General features: G+C 47.8%; 1 protein-coding gene across 2 annotated transcripts in view; it reads left to right on the top strand.

Annotated features, from left to right (window-relative positions):
* LOC106750329 (UDP-N-acetylglucosamine--peptide N-acetylglucosaminyltransferase 110 kDa subunit) overlaps nucleotides 1-19,243 on the top strand; it is a 22,514-nt gene extending 3,271 nt beyond the window's left edge. For both annotated transcript variants that reach the window (XM_014630602.1, XM_014630601.1), the window contains exons 2-12: nucleotides 1,056-1,206; nucleotides 1,842-2,085; nucleotides 2,444-2,512; nucleotides 7,783-7,979; nucleotides 13,939-14,028; nucleotides 14,557-14,737; nucleotides 15,126-15,728; nucleotides 15,840-16,354; nucleotides 16,587-17,040; nucleotides 17,418-17,794; nucleotides 18,081-19,243. In XM_014630602.1, coding sequence (XP_014486088.1) covers nucleotides 1,056-1,206; nucleotides 1,842-2,085; nucleotides 2,444-2,512; nucleotides 7,783-7,979; nucleotides 13,939-14,028; nucleotides 14,557-14,737; nucleotides 15,126-15,728; nucleotides 15,840-16,354; nucleotides 16,587-17,040; nucleotides 17,418-17,794; nucleotides 18,081-18,270 — 3,071 coding nt within the window. In that variant the 3' untranslated portion in view covers nucleotides 18,271-19,243. The remainder of the gene's footprint in view (nucleotides 1-1,055; nucleotides 1,207-1,841; nucleotides 2,086-2,443; nucleotides 2,513-7,782; nucleotides 7,980-13,938; nucleotides 14,029-14,556; nucleotides 14,738-15,125; nucleotides 15,729-15,839; nucleotides 16,355-16,586; nucleotides 17,041-17,417; nucleotides 17,795-18,080) is intronic.
* The last annotated feature ends 1,223 nt before the right edge of the window (nucleotides 19,244-20,466 follow it).

Here is a 20,466-nt window from a genome sequence, read left to right as displayed (position 1 = left end):
CCCCCCCCGGTATCGTCATGCTCGCGCACGTCGAATGTCGCGGGATCGGCGAGTTCAAAAAGAGAGAAAAAGAGAGATGCTTGTTTGGCTTTGTGGTTAATTGCGGATCGATATCGCGACATAATCGGCCGGCCGTTCGACGTTTAAGGGCCGGTTTCGCAATTCCTCCGATTAACTTAATCCGCTGATTGTTAATCAGAATTGAGCGATCACATTTTCGTCGTTAAGTTAAAGCTGGCCAGAAATAACCAATCACAGCTGACGCTTAACCGGTCGAAATTAACAGGAGGTGTCGTGAAACTGAACCCTGATTACGCGCGCGCGCGTGTTCCGCGGGGGCGATTCGGCGTGTCGGATTCCTCCGCGCGTTACCCGCATATGTGAACGACAACACGATTAGTAACCCCTCTCATCCCATTTCTCCGTGAGTCACCGATCGGCTGACGCACGCAGGCTCCACCCCCCGATTTCGTTTCCCGGTTTCTCGACTTTTCCGCGATCTCTCTTCCGTCGTTTCGTTCGGCTTCTCCTCGATACCGCGCAGGTTGTGCTCGCGACGACGGCGAGTCCTCTCTCGTTGCATCTGTCGCGCGACATGCTGGCGTGCACGTTCGTGTACGCTCTCTCTTTCTCTCTCTCACACACACACACATACGTACGTTGTGCGAAATGCCCGCGTAGAATTCCGTCGGTTTTGTAAGTTAAAGCGGAGTCTACGATAAGAATTTAAGAAACTGACCAATCACAATTGATTTTTCTTCTATAATTCGATTGTGATTGGTCAATTTTTCTAAGGCTCAGAACTTAAAGCTTCTATTGTGTAGACCGGGACTACCGGCTTGAACTTCGCTGTTTGTTTCGGGAAAGCGACGAAAATAGCGCCGTTGTTTACCGTCGGATTGTTATTTACGATGCTAAATAAAGAGAGCGGACGGTATGGGTATACGCGCGGCCGCGCACAGTTACGAAAATATCTTGATTCGCTTGAACGACTACGACTCAACCATATGAAAGACACCGGAGGCCTCATACGTCGTTTCGTTTTCTTATTTTAGGGTTACTGGAACTCGCACACAGAGAATACCAGGCGGGGGATTACGAGAATGCCGAGAGACACTGCATGCAGTTGTGGCGGCAAGAGACGAACAATACCGGCGTTCTGCTTCTGTTGTCCTCCATACACTTTCAGTGTCGCAGGCTGGATAAGTGAGTATCCCCTCCCCCCTCGACGTATATCTCGTGGTGAATTCGATCACCTGTGCTGCACCGAATTAGCGCGCAGCACATCGTAGATCGGGCTTTATTAAAGGCTGCGCACAAAGTGTCTGAAACAGTGGTGTGACATAAGCATTTTGATGATAAAGTAATTAACACGTTGAATGCCTTTAGAGCATCTCTCATTGCGCTGAGAAAGAGAAATTGACACTTTGCGAGGTAAATGTTTCTCATGACGTTTTCTTCGATATGTAACATGTATGGAAAGGCAAAAGTAAACACTATACATGTGTCCTTTCATTGGACATATGGTTTGTTTTTATATTCTGATTGGATATACAGTTGCACGCGTTGCGACTTTAGGTCCCATGGCGTCCATTTACGCTCGAAACTAGCTGGACACTTGAAATATGAAATAACTGGTTCACACATGGCAGCTTTCAGCACTCATTAATCCGATAATTCGTGCGGATGATCGAATTCGCTCTGATATAAATCCGATCCTCAATGTGTACACGTGTGTGCCTACACTTGTAAATTTATACAAACGGGCGTACGTGGATTTGAATCCCACGCTTGTATGGGCAATACGCGAAACAATGAAGGGTTACGATTGTGCGTTTCAGATCGGCGCATTATAGCAGCCTGGCGATAAAGCAAAACCCATTGCTGGCGGAGGCCTACAGCAATTTAGGCAATGTTTACAAAGAGCGCGGTCAGCTGCCGGAGGCATTGGAGAACTATCGTCACGCGGTACGGCTGAAGCCCGACTTCATCGACGGCTACATCAACCTGGCAGCGGCGCTCGTGGCAGCCGGTGACATGGAACAGGCCGTTCAAGCATATGTCACAGCACTGCAGTACAACCCCGTGAGAAAATCGGCATTATGCCCCTCCCCCTCCCCCTTATATCACGACTATCTTTTTGATCATTCCCACGTAGCGAAAAACACGAAGCGCCACCCGAAGGTTGTTTCTTGAGTTTCACGCGAGACGACAAACAAACTCTCTCGCGCTCTTCGTCACGTAATGACGAACGTCTTTNACGTCTTTGCTTTCCTTTTTTTTTTTTTTTTTTTTTTTGCGGCTATTCTCGGGTTTTCTTTTCTCCTCTCGCCGGATCTCGCGGGATCCGGGGGAGACGAGTCGTCGAGTCTCTCTTACTTACCTACTACCCAAGCGTGAGACGAGTTGTGCGGAAGTAATTGACACGTTTCGCCTGTTCCAGGACCTTTATTGCGTGCGGAGCGATCTCGGTAATCTTTTGAAAGCATTAGCAAGACTTGACGAAGCCAAGGTACGTTTTAGAACCGTCGCCATTAAGCCGGTATACTAACCAGACGCGTCACGCACATGGCCGCGAGCATCTTTGCCCCGATCAAGCTACAGACGGCGGACAAAACTTGATGAAGAACCACCAGCGAAGCATTCTGCTTCCTCGAATTAGGAATTCTCTCTCGCTACGAAAAAAAATATGTAGTCTCTTCTCAAGCCTCCACCTGGCCCCTGTTCATACCGACCTATCATCACTCTACCTGTCCAACCTCTGAAGACGCCTCGCCTCTCCCGAAATCCCCTCCCTCCGACGGGAATGAACGACGATCCCTCCCGGGAAGCGTCAAGCAGAGCGGAGAAACCGATAATGATATTTACGGGGTTACTACTACGGTGTTGCTCGGTGAGAACAAGAGACATTCCGCTGGAACTCGAGGTCTTCGTCGGCGTCTTGACGGGGTACAGATGCGTCGCGCGTATGTGCACGAGCTACAGCGCGCAGTTCTCCGCGGAATCAGCGGGCAGAACGGCGCACGTTCGAGAAGCGACGACGAGAAGCTTTCACTCCTTGCCCCGAGCAAATTTGCAAGCGCGCGACGCGCGATCGTCCGTCCGTCCTCGAGGCCAGTTCTTTCCGTGTCAGCCGAATCTCCCTTATTCGATAGCCGTCCTTCTATGGAATAAGTGAGCTAGACAAAGAACGCAAGAGAAAAAGAGAAAGAGATAAAAAGAGAGAGAGAGAGAGAGAGAGAGAGAGACGCGTGAAGCGCAGTCGCACACTCTCGATGGCGGATCAAGGATCGCGCGCGTCCCTCCACCCTGGTGAAACCGGAAACCCGACTGCGCGCTTCGCGTCGCCGGCAGAATTTCATCATCCCCTTCGGGAGCGACGTGAAGCGACGGTTCCTCTTAACCCTAAACAATATAAACCGGAACGGGGACGTTTCGATCCGTCGGCGTCTCCTGCGAGGGTCCACGGGACTTTCTCTCCGTTTGAAAGAAAGAAAAGAATCGCGACGCACGTCGAGACGATGATGACGATCGACCGAGTGTTCTTCCGTCGCGCGAATCAATTGTCGCGTTCGAGCGAATTTTCACGGTCGAGGATACTTTATAGTGTTTAGGGTTACACTGTCGAGGTGGCCGAGGAGAGGCGTTCCTTCCGGCATTGCGCGTTTTGCAGCAACACCGGGAGAGGGAAGGTGAAACACTCGAAACTTTTCTGCGAAAGGACGCGCGGTGTTGCCGCAAATTTTCAGATTGCTTGCCGGGCCCATCCGTATCACTCACGGATCCCGTTCGGTCGTCGATGGGCCCGGCAGCGCGCGAATTTTGTAGCGAATGAGCCGATCCTGTCCTCTTGGTTTGAAGATGCGCGACTCGCTGGGCTCACGACAGTGCTCACACGCGCATCGCCCCGTGCGCGTTTTTCCAGCGGTTTCATGTTGACAGAACGAAAGAGAGAGAGAAAGAGAGAGCGAGTGAGAGAGAGAAAGAGAGAAAGAAAGAAAGAATCCATGGTGTGTACGGTAACATCGGCGCGGGATCACTTGACCGTCTCCTGAACGCAATACAAGAATTGTCGTGTAGCAACATATATTTCGTCACGAGGACTTTCTGATCCTGCCGGCGCGAGACGTAGAAGAGACGCTTGATGAGACGAGTGCAACCACTTGTTGTCATCTGTTTTCCGCGTAACGTGTAATATAACCTCGAGACACTCCGCGGAGAGCCTCAGGACTCGGCGAGTTGCCCGTCGACGAACCGAGACTCGCCGTCGAGATCGGTCAAGTGGTCCGCTTCTTCAGCAGCGCGGCGCGGCGACAAGACCGACGAGAGAGCGCGTCTGTAACCAAGCGCGCCGTCTCGCGTATCCTTCGCGTCGTTCTGTCGTTCGTCGCCGGTATTTTGCGCTCATCACCGGAGTCGCCGAGATTCTATCGTCGATTTTCGCGAGTCGACCGCGATTTACAGACGCGCCCTCGCACTCGGTACTGAGAACGGACGGCAACGAGGAAAGCTTCCCGTTACAATTCCCGCTATTCCCGAGAACTGGCTGGTACGCTCGTCCCGTTTCTCGCCGAGCTCGATCAGCCATCTACTCTTATCGACCACGCGAAACGGTGTTTTTTTTTTTTGTTTTCCTTATCATTTTTCCTCCGCGTGTATCACGCTTGACGATGGTACGTTTCGAAAGAAAGAAAGAGAAAAAGAGGAGTTTGTGAGTGAGAGAGGTGGAAGGAGGTAGAGATAAACATTCCGAGCCGGATCCTTCCGCGAGGTGCGAGAAGCGGCACAACAGAGCAGCGGCAGCTGGCTGACGAGCTCGGTGGAGTATGTCGCACACCAATACGCTGGTTTTTATTAATTCTTTGTGTACACACATACACGCATACGACACATATACATACACACACGAACACATACGTGTAGAAAGAAAGTAAAGAAAAAAAAAAGAAAAGAAATTTGCAAAAAAAAAAGAAAAGAAAACATAAAAGACAAAGAGAAAGATTGAGGCGAGGAATATCAGTTGAAGAGACATTAACGCAGCTGTCTTGTTGTTGTGGATGGGATGATCAACTCTAGGAGGGGAAGTGCAGGAGCAATGTGAGATTGGTCGGTTACCGCGCCGGTTCCTTCGTCAAAGGGTGAATCTGAATCTGGTTATTCAGTAACACACTGTCTCGGTCTAAGTTTATTATGAGAGCTTGCAAGCCGTACCTACCGAGTCAGCCTACCGAAGGGTACACTGCAGGTAAAGTAATTCCCAAGGCCGGTCTCTAACGACCCCTTCCCCTCAATCAATCCCGTTCCCGGCCCTCCCCTGTGAAAAAGGGGTGAGAGTCCTACCTTTTGTGTCCCACCATTCCAGGTATAACGAAGCGAATTTACAAGAGAGAGAGAGAGTGAGAGTGAGAGAGCGAGAGAGAGGGAGGGAGAGAAAGAGAGAGAGCGAGAGAGAGAGAGAGAGAAAGAAAGAGCGAAAGTGAGAGAGAGAGAGAGAAAGAGAGACGACAGATGTGTTGAGAAAGTACATTCCTAACCATTTCTATTGTCGTGACTAGCCGGACTTTCGCGGAGCGCTCTTGCGAAGTTAGCTTCGATAATATCGCACGTCTTGGAACATTCATATTTGTCTTAATTTGCATTTTTAAATCACAAAAACTGCACGTCCGAGGTAAATCGCAGCAATCATTCATCAGCGACGAGTCGAGTCTCGGAGTATTTCCTCGATATTTCTACCGTGATTTTCCTCCTCCGCTTGCTGATCCGGCAAAGTCAAATCTGTCACAACGAACGACCTGACCGCAAAACGCGTCCGAGAAGACCGATCGATCGGCCAGTCCTCGGCTTTTTTTCCCTTCAATTCCAGGTTACCACACGCACACACACACCTCCGCAGAGACCGGCCGACTGTAAATGCCCTCTTACTTATTGTTTAGGTACGGATTACTCTGTTCGATATAAAACGCAGCCCGCCTCTCGGCACGCGCGACATGAGTACTCCCCACGCTGAATCCTTAGAGTCGTCGTTGCCGGGTTTCCCCGGAGAAGAACCCCGTGGACGTCATTCGTTCTCTCGCTGATACGTGCAACTCGAACGCGAGTTCAGAAAATGAAGTCATCCTAACAGAGAGAGAGAGAAAGCGAGTCGATTGCAATTTCTCGATACGCACGACCTTCGGCGCGCGGTCGAGCCCACAGGACGCATTCCAGGGACTCCGGCCGCGGGCCGGAAGTCGCGCGTGCCCCCTCCCCCCGCCCGCCCCAAAATGACGCCTCTAGCGCGCACCCGAACACCCTCGATCCTGGAACGGCCCCCAAGCTCCCAGCCCGAGAATGCATTGTTGAAGCTGATGACTCGCGAAACGACCCTCGCTCGTTCTGTTTCCATTCTTTGCCCTCCCCCTCTTTCTCGGTCAGCTCATCGAAGAGGCCGGCGGACCTCCAAAGCCGAGAGAGACCGAGTAGGAAGGCTTCAGCGGATCGGGTGGATTCGACTCGCACGCGGGACGGTCACGTGGTCGTGTGAAACGTCGAGCGGGACGTTGCAGAGGATGCATCTGCCGAATGTATACAGGGTGTCTCTTGAGTACTGTCCGAGGATTTCAGGAGTTGATTCTTTAGGTCATTTTGTGAAGGGAGACTCATGTGAATATATGACCCCGAAGACACCTCGTTTCAGAGCTACAGAGTGTTCCAAGAAATTCTGTTATCGTTTTTTTTTTTTTTTTTTAGACGAAAAGAGGTTTCTTCTTCAAACTGAACGTTCATCCACGTCCATGTTTCATTAATTATTTACAAAACAAAAATACTCTTGGTAGATTTCGATAAAGCTATTAATTTCAGATATATTTTGCAGAATTTTCAACACTCTGTGTCTTCGAAATGAGGCTTCGGAGACCACGTGTCCGAGTGAACTTTTCCTCGTAAAGTGACCTCAAAAGTCAACTCGTAAAATATTGGGCAATATTAAAAAAAATATCCTGTACACGCTCAACTGTTACATCGTCTCCCGCGTTTATGGCGTGTTAAAGCACGGATCGATCGTCCGAGTTTTCACACTCGCACATTTCTTGTTCCTCGTGATCTTTCACGAGCGTCTTTTCTTCTAGCGAGCCGCGGTTTCGCGACATTTAACGATCAGGATATGATTGAATTTGGCCTAATTGTTCCAGTTCCGTTTCACGGACTCACCATTCACTCTTAATGTAATTCTTGTGTGACGTTATTCCGAAAACTACGTCGTACATTATACATCACGAACTTTCGGTATGTATAGATATTTCGAAATTTCTACAAGTTTCCGACCTGTAGAAATGTGATGTAACAGAAGTACGCAGAATGTAATATACTCGAACCTCAAGAGCCGAGAAAAAGAAATTCACTCCGGGGTGTTCAGCAGGCGATCATGTCGAAAAAAGATGAATTGTGACTGTGGGTAGTCGCGAGGCTTCCACAAAGACGACGTTGACGAGAGAGTGGGCGGACGTGCAAGGAAGGGAAACAGAAAGGGCACGGGGTGGCGAGACACGTTCTTTTTTTTCGTCGAGCTTAACGAACAAGAAGCAAGAGAGAAATAAAGGAAGAGACGAGAAAACGGAAAAGTGCGTGTGAATGTGCGAGAGAGAAAGAGAGAGAGAGAGAAAGGGAGTGAGAGAGAGAGAGGGAGAGAGAGAGTGTGTGTGTGAGAAGCTGCGACGCGGCGATGGGAGGTCGGGCATAGCGCGCGGCGCGCGTCCCTTCGAGTTCGCGAATGAAGCCGCTGTAAATCACATTCTGTTTCTCTAGGCCTGCTATTTGAAGGCGATCGAGACACGGCCGGACTTTGCCGTCGCCTGGAGCAACCTCGGATGCGTGTTCAACGCACAGGGGGAGATATGGCTGGCGATACACCACTTCGAGAAAGCGGTCGCCCTGGACCCGAATTTCCTCGACGCCTACATCAATCTCGGCAACGTACTGAAGGAAGCTCGTATCTTCGACAGGTTTGTCTTTACACTTAGTAATAATAATAGTAGTAAACTAGTGGGTGATATTAATACAGCCCTTAAAGTCACGTGGATCTGAAAAGTTCTTCCGTGACTCTCCGCTTTTGCCTCAAAGCTAAATTGGCTTAGACTAGGTCTGTTTAACCAGGCCATATAGGCTGCTCGCCTTCACCTTATTCGGATCATTGGGTTCGGAGAGAACGTCTGATCCCGAGATCTGTATCTTTTCAACGCCCCAGGACAGCGATACAAAATGTGAATGCTGTCTTTGGGTTAATTTCTCAGGAATTCTTCTGATATTTATTTTTTTTTTCTATAATCCCGTGAGTAATTATTAAAATGAATTCTCTGTAACCTTTTATTCACTGTGTTGCTCTCCGGATATATTGTTACATACATGTTAACATAAATTACACGTTAACGCGTTATTTAATGAATAAAACGTGACTTATAACGCAACGTGGGGATCACCGGTGAGTCATGTCACGTGGGTTACAAGTCCCGTAAGATTGATGTAGCACGCAACGTGCTAAAGAATCGCGCGGTGGCGGTCTGGCATAGGTCGAGCGAGCGCGAGTCACAATGCGAAGGAACCTTCCACGCGCTTGGTTCGAATCCCGCTTACTTCCTTAACTTCGTGAAATATTTTTCTCGTATGACGTACGACTTCGGAGCTTCTCGAACGGTATGCGGATTTATATACGAGATGCGCGGGGAAAAAATTGCAAGCACAGTTACACATCAGCCGGTGTCTTGAAATTATCTGTCATCGGTCATATGCGTCTGTGCGAGATCAAAGTGACTTTATAGTTATTCGCCGATGCGTCGCACACAGTGGTCATCAGCGTCAGTCAAGGGTCACACAATTTCTCTCTGTCATTTTTCACGAGACGCGCATAATTATCGCTTCACCGGATGCTCTTTTACTATGAACGCAGAAAGTACAAAGACGCGCCTTGAATCTCGAAGTAACAGGAATATGAGATTTAACGCCGAGGCGCGAAATTCCCAATTAATGGAAGAAGAAGGCCGGACGCGTTCTCGCTGTGCACCCACAAAAGCGGACACTGCGCATGAGCTTAGTCGGGGATCGATATTCATGTAACGTCCTTTTCAAGTTCATCGTCCTCCGCATCTGGAGGAGAATTCCGACAATGCGCCGTTTCACCGGCCGATTTTTCGCGAATGCATAGTAACGGGGACGTCAAATATTATTTGTACGCACACACATTTGGCAGATTAAAAGTTACAATTTTGTTTCGACGATGAGTCCTGTGACTAGTGAGAGAACTCGTCTTTCATCAGGACCCCGGGGAAAGTCCTGTCGTTTTTTCCTCCACTGTGGCGTTGTGTTCGCCAGCAGAAGTCCTATTCTTGAATCACGCGAGTGTTATCAGTATGTTGAGCAGCTGTTGCGCCCCACAGGTGCAACGAATCATACAGTGGACGATAAGACACGCAGGAGAAGGTGTCAAACATGGTGTTCGATGAAATGAAAATTCAATGTGCGTTACTGTATATGTTTAAGTCCGGCAGAAAAGCGACGAAGGCGATCCTTAANGGGGGGGGGGGGGGTGCAAATCCATCAAATGATCACAAAGCCCGGTTCTGGTTTGGGAAATTTCGTGCTGGAGATGAGACATTCGAAGATACGTCCTTGCTTCGTTCGAAACATTGCAGCGTTTGATTCACTTTGAACTGATGGACTGAAGGTCAAACCATCATTGCTGACGTAGAACACGCGGAAAAACTCGCAATAAAGCAGTAACATCTATCGTGAAAACAAAAGGGCTTTTTCTACTCATGAATAACGCTCGCCATGTCACCCGACAGACAGTCACAAAGTTGAACTGGGAGGTTTTGCCTCACCGTAGCATTTTCCCTCTGACCAGCATGTTTTCCCAACAGATTATCTTCTATTCTGAAATGTGAGGGGGCGGGGGGTGCGATTGGAAAAAGACGTGTTAGCGACATTACCTCATAGGTGGCGTGGAAAACTATTGAAAACAAGTATTCACACGATTAAAATAAATTTAATCAGAGATATAGTATCTTTTTCACGAAAAGGTCCACAAGTCTTCTGATTTTCCTCCCTTCCGCGGCCCTCACGATATACGCTGATCACGTTTTTGAGCGGCTTGTAGACGAGGTAAGGGGAACAAGGCGGGGCGGAAACTTCCGAAAATCGGTTGGGAAGTGCATTGCTGGATTATAACGATTTTAACCTTGCGTGTGTTATGCGTGTGTATATGCGCAAAGTTAAAAGAATCGTCTAATTTTCGACACAAAGAATGATATTCAATTTACGACGAGACATTTTTCGCCGACTTCTTCCTCTTTATTACATTCCCGGCGCCGGCGTTTCTATTTTCGTCGATCCCACGCTCTCCAGCCTTGGCGGATATCCATACATTTACATGCCGTTATTCCTAGGATTCCCGTCCATCGGCCTGGGTCGTCGTCACACTCAAACGAGTCCTTGCTTTCAAGGATTCACCGCGAATTGTAAAAGCCGCTCCCACGCGTTCGTCCGCTCGTCGTTGTTGCCCGCTCGGCTACAATGTACTTCAGCGCCGGTCGGTCTATCGATCCCCCAATAAAATTCGTCTATATGACCGTCGAGGGGTAGAAATCATCGCGCTTTTCGCAATATTATCTCAACGTCGATCGACGTCAGCCGCGAGCGTGCCGCTTATACCCGTCCTTTCCCACGTCCTTTCGATACCAACCCCCGATTGATGGGGGGGGGGGGATGAAAAATGTTTCACGAGCCGGGTCGGGATAATCGCGGCGCGCAATAAGATGAAAAAGTCGCGCAATAAAAATAAAAAAAAAAGAGCACACAACATGTCGGGGCTTATTTTGATATTTTCAATTTCCTTTATATTTACCTTTTTTTTATCGTTCCGCGCGCGAGGGCGCTTTAGTGACGATGCGTGTATATACAATGTAATGGAAATAGTTCAAAGTGAAAGGCGAAAGCGGCCCCATAAAAACGCCATCGCCGCCGGCATCGATCAATCCGTGAGGCCGATAATGAAACGCGTTTCCCTACGGCGGCCGCCGCCGGGTGTGTTCCCTCACGCACAAAGTGGGAGGAATTCGAGGACAGCTATCGATTCCAGAAGCCGCTCCGCCCTCATGGAGGGAGTCCTTTTTGCCCCTCCTCCCCTCTCCCACCCGTCCGTTGTGTAGGAGGATACGCGTGCTCGTTCACGGCTTTCGCGAAAAAGCAGAAACTTCGCTCGTCGTCCGCGAGCTTAAGCGGCTTTCCTCGGACTGCCAGCGCCACGAGCTGTTCTTTAGCAGCCGCATCGCAGGACCCGCGCGTCACCGCCGTCGAAGGACCCCCTCCCCGTGTGTGTGTGTGTTATTAGAATCCTGCCGCCTCTCCGATACCTCTCGGCCGCCTCAGGATAAAGTGGATCCTCGGATCCACGTGGATTCGGGGATCGGTGTGGTATACGGAAGGGATTCGTGCCTGTGTAACTCTCTCTCTCTCTCTCTCTCTCTCTCTCTCCTTCCTTTCCCTCCTCCCCCAGGACTCCCCGCAATCCTTGGTAGGTTCGAGACCGACACGCGTCCGAAGTCTCGCGTATCCTCGCGGATCGTTCTTGCTTCGTGCGTATTTTCGCGTTTTCCGTCCACGGGTTATGAAGGAGATCCTCCGGAAATCCGAGAATCGCGGGATCAATTAATCCTGGAAGGATTGGTCGGATTAACCACGATGACGGGCTTTTGCGTAGTCGTGGGAAGGGCGGCCTCAGGGTTAACGGAGAAGCCGAGCTGCCGTTTCTAGCGTGTCGTTCGAGAGAAACACGCGAGTAATCCGCGAGACTCCTCCTCGCGTCTCAGTTCCCGAGGACTCGTCCATCCGGAGACCGAGCCGCGTGGGTACTTGGTTCCACGCAGCCGGGCCCTCGGGATCCGCAGATCCATTATCGCCGGGATGGGGAAGGAATGGACTGCCAGTGCGTGGTCGTCTATACGGTGATCTCGCCCTCGACTACCATCGCGCCCGCGCTTCGCGTTCAGATTGAGGACACCGTCGAGCGACCCGCCACCCCTGGATGCGTCTCCTGGATCAGGCGCTACATTAAAAGGTTTATCATACTCGTGATTCTGTCCGTGTGAGAGGATCCCCCCTCCCCGTAGAGGAGGCTTTTCTCCACCGGGTTCAATCGCTCGCTCAGTTGTCTCGTCTCTCAGAGTTTTAAGCTGCGGCTGAATGTGAATTTTCTCATTCCGAGGCATCGTTCCTCGTCACTGAATTTTTATCTGGCCATTCCTTCATTCATTCGCACAAACTGGGTCTCTCTTTTCCACGTATACGCTGCATCACGTATGCCTTTACCATTATAACTCCTGTTAAGCGGGGTCTACAATGAGGATTTAAGCTCTGAGCCTTGAAAAAATCGACCAATCACAATTCATTATTCTTCCATAACTCGATTGTGATTGGTCAATTTTCTTAAGGCTTAGAGCTTGAAGCATCTATTGTAGACCGGGATTTAAGCGGGGTCTATAAATGAGAATTTAAGCTTTTAAGCTTTAAGAAATTGACCAATCACAGTTGTTTGTGAGCGAATGCACTCAATTCTTCGAGTGTACCGCTCCGGCTGGATCTGGCCAGCGCAGGGCACGGAATGCAGTGAAGGATCGGCGTCAGGAGAATTGTTTGGAACTCGGGTTTAGTTGAGGCAATGGTTTATTCAGTCATTGAGACAGAATGGCGATCTGGCCCTTACAATTCACGGCGTGAGGAGACGTTCTCGGCTTGTCGAACAAACGTGTTCAGCGCTCGCGTTAACGGCCCTCCTGGGCTTCCGCAAGTACGGAGGTCTTCGCAGCTCTTAAAGATGGTAAAGTCTCCTCTTCTTCTCACTCGTCAAGCGCAATCACCATTGTTGGACGTAGCACAATTATAAATTAACGACGTTAACAATGAAATGATTAAATTGAAGACCGGACGATATCGCGAGGTAGTCGCGACGACGCGGATGATATAACGCAACACGATGAATTGAGAAAGTGAGGCTTGATTTCTCGCACGGAGGGTAATCGAAACCGTAGCGAGCCGAGATACGCGAATAATTAGAATCGACTAACTTGTTCTAATTTCTATGTGCTCACTTCACTTCTGAACTCGAACTTCTCTGATCTCTGATTTCGTATTTTTCCGATCTCGCGGTCTGATCTCTCTGATTTTCCCGATCTTTGAATATTCTCTGAACCGTCGCGCCCAAAGCACCCAGTTTTATACCGTTATTGCCAAGCAGAACGAGCGGATTGGTTATCCTTCGATCGGATGAAGCTTTAGATAATGTCCAAATATAGTAATGTTTTGATCTAAATCGATGAGTCTTATTATTATTTCGATGCTTATGATTAGGTGTTCTTAGATCAGAACACGTGATTATAGACCAACACGTGTTTAGTGTTTACCCATTTTTGTATCGGGGGTCTTCTTTTGTTATCGGTTGGCAATCCGCGTGTTATTGTGTCGAGATAGCAACTCGATTCCCGCATCATGCTCGCATGTTATGAATATGATAAATTTCACTCTTTCTGTTGACACGCAAGTTAGAATTTTGTATAACAGTCGATTATTCCCCTTACATTCGACCGTGATTGGCCAATTTCTTAAGGATTATAGCTTAAAGCACCTATTGTAGACCCGGGACTCACGTAAGCAGTTCGATTTTACGCGTATATGGCGTGCGAGGCGAAAAATCGTGCGACTTGATCCAAGGGATGACGAGGCATACTTGACTCAGTGTGTACGATCGAATCTCCATGGCGATTCAAATATATGTATATTTTCCGCAGATAAGGGGAAAAATTGTTTACTTGTTAATATTCATTGATATTTAATTCTTTCGCTCACCCGAGTCTTCCCTGTCGGGAGGAACGATCGGCAATGAACAATCATTCTCGAATTGTCGACTTGTTACAGAGCTGTAGCGGCTTACCTGCGTGCATTGAATCTCAGCCCCAACAATGCGGTCGTCCACGGAAATTTGGCGTGCGTTTATTACGAGCAAGGGTGAGTAAATGATTCTGCGTGCCACGTTTTTGCACGATTCAAGAAGAATTTTGCAGCTTAGTCTGGCATTTTCAAAAAATAGTGTATGATGGATATTTGGTCGTATGCTGCTTTCTCGTAAGACGATGTATTCGTAGACATTTCAATTTCGGACATCTCATTATACAACATGCTGCACTATTTATAATTTATCGTTTTATTGGCTGCATAACATGATGAAAATAAACTAAGATGAAGAAAATGAAGAGCGAAGCTCGGACAAAGTATTCAAAGTCTGTAACGGTGGGCAATATTTATAGTCGGATCTTATATAAATAAGATCTCTCCTCGACCTGTCGGGCGAACCTTTCATTGTTCATTAGCATAGCCGTAGAATGGATCTGAGAAACTCTTATCTTTTAATTCAACGCAAAATAAAAGTCCTTCAGATACGGGGATTCATTGAATTTGAAAGTGTCAAGAAGATAATTGATACACCGTAAACAGGATTGGAGCGTCAATTATTTTGCATCATCCGTAATGTTACAGGCTTATCGACTTGGCTATCGACACATATCGACGTGCTATCGAGCTACAGCCCAACTTCCCGGATGCATACTGCAATTTGGCGAACGCTCTCAAAGAAAAGGGCCAAGTGGTTGAAGCGGAAGAATGTTACAATACCGCCCTCCGACTCTGCCCTACACATGCCGATTCTCTCAATAACTTGGTGCGAGATCACGCTTTTGCATACTTTAGGGTAACCTTCGCCGGAATTCGATTGATATAATTGTCAATTAGATCAATCAAAGCTTGATGAAAATCACCCTCAACGTGGGAAATATTGATCGAATATCGCGAACGATACGTGCATTTTGTTTATATTTCTCCCATATTATTATCATGTTATTTAATCTTTTAATATTCTAAGAACATGTCTATGATATGCCAAGAATATTATGCGAGGTGAACAGAAAAACATCGATAGAACCTGTAATATGAGAAAATATTACATAACATTCTTAGAATATCATTTTAATATATTGAATAACATTCGTATAATATTCTAGGAATATTACGTGCTTATAGGTATTAATCTTTTTTCCTTCCACCCTCAGGCCAACATAAAACGCGAGCAAGGCTTCATCGAGGAGGCAACTCGTCTGTATCTTAAGGCTCTGGAGGTATTTCCGGAATTCGCGGCCGCCCACAGCAATCTCGCCTCTGTTCTGCAACAACAGGGCAAGCTGAACGAGGCGCTGATGCATTATAAAGAGGCAATTCGCATACAGCCGACTTTCGCCGACGCTTACTCAAATATGGGCAATACGTTGAAAGAAATGCAGGACATCCAAGGCGCTTTGCAGTGCTACACGAGAGCGATACAGATCAATCCGGCGTTCGCCGACGCTCATTCCAATTTGGCATCGATCCACAAGGATTCCGGCAACATTCCCGAAGCGATTCAGTCCTACCGAACCGCGCTCAAGCTGAAGCCGGACTTTCCGGACGCCTATTGCAATCTGGCGCATTGTCTGCAGATAGTGTGCGACTGGACCGACTACGAGGCAAGAATGAAGAAGCTGGTGTCCATAGTTGCCGAACAGCTGGACAAGAATAGGCTGCCTAGCGTGCATCCGCATCATTCCATGCTCTATCCGTTGTCGCACGAATTCAGGAAGGCGATCGCCGCCAGGCACGCAAATCTCTGCATCGAGAAGGTACATTTTACATTTCCACAAAGTCCCCCGTGATAACAATATCACCGAGAAAATTATCTAGATAAGTAGCGCCTACCCTACCTCATCTTGAACACGCTGAACGAATTGCAGATCCACGTTCTTCACAAACAACCGTACAAGTATCCACGAGCGATCAGCGCACGGCTAAAGATCGGTTACGTCTCGTCCGATTTCGGCAATCACCCGACCAGCCACCTGATGCAATCGATCCCCGGTCTGCACGATCGCGAGAAAGTCGAGATATTCTGCTACGCCCTCAGCAGCGACGACGGCACGACCTTCCGCGCAAAGATCGCGCGCGAGGCGGAGCACTTCGTCGACCTGTCGCAGGTCGCGTGCAACGGCAAAGCCGCCGACCGCATCAACGCGGATGGCATCCACATTCTCGTGAATATGAACGGCTACACGAAGGGCGCCAGAAACGAGATATTCGCGCTCAGACCAGCCCCGGTGCAGGTCATGTGGCTGGGTTATCCCGGCACCTCCGGCGCCAGTTTCATGGATTATCTCATCACGGACGAGGTCACATCGCCGTTGGAACTCGCCAGTCAGTACAGCGAGAAGCTCGCTTACATGCCGCACACCTACTTCATCGGGGACCACAAGTACGCACGTTTCTTTCGTAAAGATCCTTTGAAACGGAGTGAAAGGATTTGAAAATACTTGAAAGGGGATTAGGCAATCCGTGACTTCGCGAAGACCTTTCGTATCGCGCGAGAGAAAACATTTTTACCGCGGCTTTTATGAAATCTTGAGTAATTGGAGAAGGCCAGTAAGAGCTGTGACGATTGTTGCCGATTAATTGCAGAAATTAAAAAAATTGTCCTTTTTTTCCAGGCAAATGTTCCCTCATCTCAAGGAACGTTTGATCCTGACGGACAAGTTGAACCAGAAAGGCAAGGTGGCGGACAACGTGGCAGTGATCAATGCCACCGATCTGTCCCCGATGATTGAGAACACCCTGGTGAAGGAAATACGCGAGGTCGTCGTGCCGGACGCCAAGAACAAACCGGTCGAGATCTCTTTGAAGGTCGCGGAGTTACCGACCACCACTCCGATCGAGACGATGATCGCTTCCGGGCAGTGTCAAATGTCCGTGAACGGCGTCGTCGTGCAAAACGGCATGGCCACCACCCAGGTGAACAACAAGACCGCTACCGGCGAAGAGGTGCCGCAGAATATCGTCATTACGACCAGGCAGCAGTACGGTTTGCCCGAGGACGCCGTTGTGTACTGCAACTTCAATCAGTTGTACAAGATCGACCCGCTCACTCTTCACATGTGGGCACATGTGAGTAGCCGATCGCAGATTCTCGTTAACCCTCTTCGGTCGTCGACTAAAGCCGACAGCCACGAAAAGGCGTACATTCGAGCGATTGTTATATTATATTTATACATGTAAACTCAGGGGCTCGGATCGGAACTGGAACCGAAAACCGTACGGAAACCGGTATTTTCCGAAAACATCCACGGACAATTTCGAAAAAAGAGGTGGATCAAAAGTGGTTTTAGGGTAGAGGGGGAGGGTTATCGCGGTTTTAGCGTCAAGGCTTATTGTATAAATTAAATCTCGCGTGTTATAATTTTCCGACTTTCCGACTGAGAAGTAATTTGTGAAATAAACTCCCGTTGCATCGCGCGATCAACGTCCGGCCGATTGAATTTCAGATTTTGAAACATGTGCCAAACTCCGTGCTGTGGTTACTTCGTTTCCCGGCGGTCGGCGAGCCGAATCTCCAGGCGACCGCGCAGCAACTGGGTCTCGTACCCGGGAGGATCCTGTTCAGCAACGTCGCCGCCAAGGAGGAACACGTTAGACGAGGCCAATTGGCTGACGTATGTTTAGACACGCCGCTCTGCAACGGACATACGACCAGTATGGACGTGTTGTGGACCGGCACGCCGGTGGTCACACTGCCAGGCGAGACTTTGGCCTCTCGCGTCGCCGCTAGTCAATTGAATACGCTCGGCTGTCCCGAACTGGTGGCGCGTACGCGCCAAGAGTACCAGGAGATCGCGATCAGGCTCGGCACCGATAGAGAATAGTAAGTTACTTCGACGTTCCCGCTACGTTGAACTTGATACGGGATATACTGAATTCTCGCATTCGCTGAATCCTCGAATCTGAAATTCCGGTGGAAAAGAATATTCAAACTCTCGTGGTTTCTCGCGCTCGGGACCAAATCCTAGTCTACGATAGGTGCTTTAAGCCGTAAGAATTGAATAATCAATTGTGATTGGTCGATTTCTTGAGGCTTGGAGCTTAAAGGCTATTGTTAACTAGGACTGGAAGAATAATTGGCGACATAATTAATGTGGGCTTTTTTCCAGCTTAAAAGCCACCCGAGCCAAGGTATGGAAGGCCCGATCGGACAGTCCGCTATTCAATTGCAAGTTATACGCGATGGGTATGGAGCTGCTGTACACGAAGATGTGGGAGCGTTACTCGCACGGGGAAAGCCCCGACCACGTGTCGGCCGTCGACAAGAACGACAGCCAGATGTCGTCGGGCATGTCCTAAACGGCTTTTACTTTTACGACACGCCTCACGATCACTTCACTCAGCTTCGACTCTCTGCGATTAACGATTTCTCTCCCCCGAAAACTTGAGCATTTACAAGCAATCATGGGTAATATATCTTACTCCCGCACTCGAGGACCTCGTATTAAATTTTCCGTATCACCGCCAACTGCTGTTTTTTTACGATAAATTCATGGAGTTTAGAATAGACAGTAGACGTTAATATATACCGCAATATACAAGTCCGAATACGCGCGAAACGTTAAAGAAAAAGTCGCGGGTTAATTTTTTGCGCACGATAATCCGAACAGTGCTCTCCTCTATTGTTCTTGTGACGTGTGATTGTTTTTCTTTTTATTTTTTTTTTTCAACGTGATATTTTCTCTTCCTTCTTTTAAACATTTATTTCTTCCGATCGAGTCGAATTTTTAGCGAAAAGCTTGAAAGAAGAATATGGAGACACGCACGATCTTATCCGGGAACACGAGAAATTTAGACAAGGCTTTGGAAAGTTCAAGAACGCAAAGACAATAGTGGGGAGGAGGTTCGAATGATGTTGATTGAATTGTACAGGGAGAACGATATGTTCCGTTTTTCTTTAAATTCCCGCAGATGGTTGTTGCTTTTTCGCAGAAATGTGATCTCATATTGTATCTGTGGAACGAAGTTTACTTGTCGATAGATTCTCGTATATCTTTTCGAGAAACGAAGGAGGAGGGAGGCTCCGATGCTCCAAAAACACTATGAATTTTCGAGTGCTAGAAAACTCGAGGATGAAAAGAAATTCGAGAAATTTGAAGAAAAATAAAAACAGAGATGTACGCAATTATATTTTATGCGAGAATTTCTTTTTCCGTAGGATTTAATTTCACGCGAAATTCGCCGTAAGTTTAATTTTTTTTTTTTGCGATTGAGAGTCCATTGTACATTTTGCTTGTTATTTCACTCGTATCGATTTGACGAAAAAAAAAAAGACAAGAGAAAACTCGTCGTATCGAGACATCCATCTTCGCTTTCTATAGACGATCCTTTAATATGTGGAGGTGCATCCCCGTACACACACACACACACGCGCGCGCGTGCGCAATTTACCGAGAAGAATACAAGGACACGTAACAAAGATTAGTGGTTAATCAAGTTCCTTATATTCTATACCGTTTCACTTTCATACATCGCGAAAAGGTTAAAAGGCCGCAGGCTGGGAAGTGGATTGTTTCAGAAATCTGAGACCTTTAGGATCTAACAATCTGATGCTTCTTCAAATGAACAATCCCAAAGAGAGAGAGGGAATTTGGAAGTTCAAAGATCTTAGAAGACAAATATCCCGACAGAGTTTTAAAAGTAAAAACCAGAGATACAAAGAGACAGGGGACGCGACGAAAATCTTCAAAATCCCGTAAATCGCTTGAAATTTCAACAATTTTCAAAAGCTTGTGAAGGTTAAAGTGCCAAGGATCCGAGTTTTTTGCACGTGTGTTATATCTAAGGTATCCAAAAAAAAAACTCGATCGATAGTGATCTCGAGGAAGTGTGGAAACCTGAAAATCACGGAAGCCGGAAGAGCTTAGAAACTTTTAGGAAGGTCGATCTGAAAGGAAAGGATCCAGGGATTTTGGTAGGCGAAAGTGTCCTAATAGTTGTTTTTCCGAGATCCTAAGGAGGATTCTGATCGGGGAGCGAGATGTGTTGTTTAGCAGCCGCGGACAGCGATTCACGCAATTGTATTATATCGAGCGACTAATATATATACACACATATATGTATGTATATATATATATACATACGCACACGCACATATATATATATATATATATATATATGTGCGTGTGTGTGTGTGTGGTATGATGTACGTGTAAATATTAAGGATAATTGTTAGAGTTATTTGCGTTTAGATCGATTGATGAAAGACGGCGCGCGATTTGCGATGTTGCGACAAGAGAGTAAAAGCGGTAGCTGAGAGAGAGAGAGAGAGAGAGAGAGAAAGATAATAATTGTAGCGCACTGATATGATATGTGTACGTCCTAGAGAATAAAGTATGATAAAAACCGATAAACCGATCTTTCAACGGTGTGTCCCGGTTGCATTCTGATTGCATCCTGTGATCTGAAGCGATTTAGTTCGTCGATCGATGTACACCCTACGTACGGAAAAAAGAAAAAAAAACAAAGAAACATCAGCAGGACCCTTGCGAGGGG

Source organism: Dinoponera quadriceps, unplaced genomic scaffold, assembly GCF_001313825.1.
Source record: "Dinoponera quadriceps isolate SergipeBrazil2010 unplaced genomic scaffold, ASM131382v1 scaffold5230, whole genome shotgun sequence".
Classification (NCBI taxonomy): Eukaryota; Metazoa; Arthropoda; class Insecta; order Hymenoptera; family Formicidae; genus Dinoponera; species Dinoponera quadriceps.
Note: the sequence above shows the minus strand (reverse complement) of the source record. Positions and strands in the feature narration are given on the sequence as shown.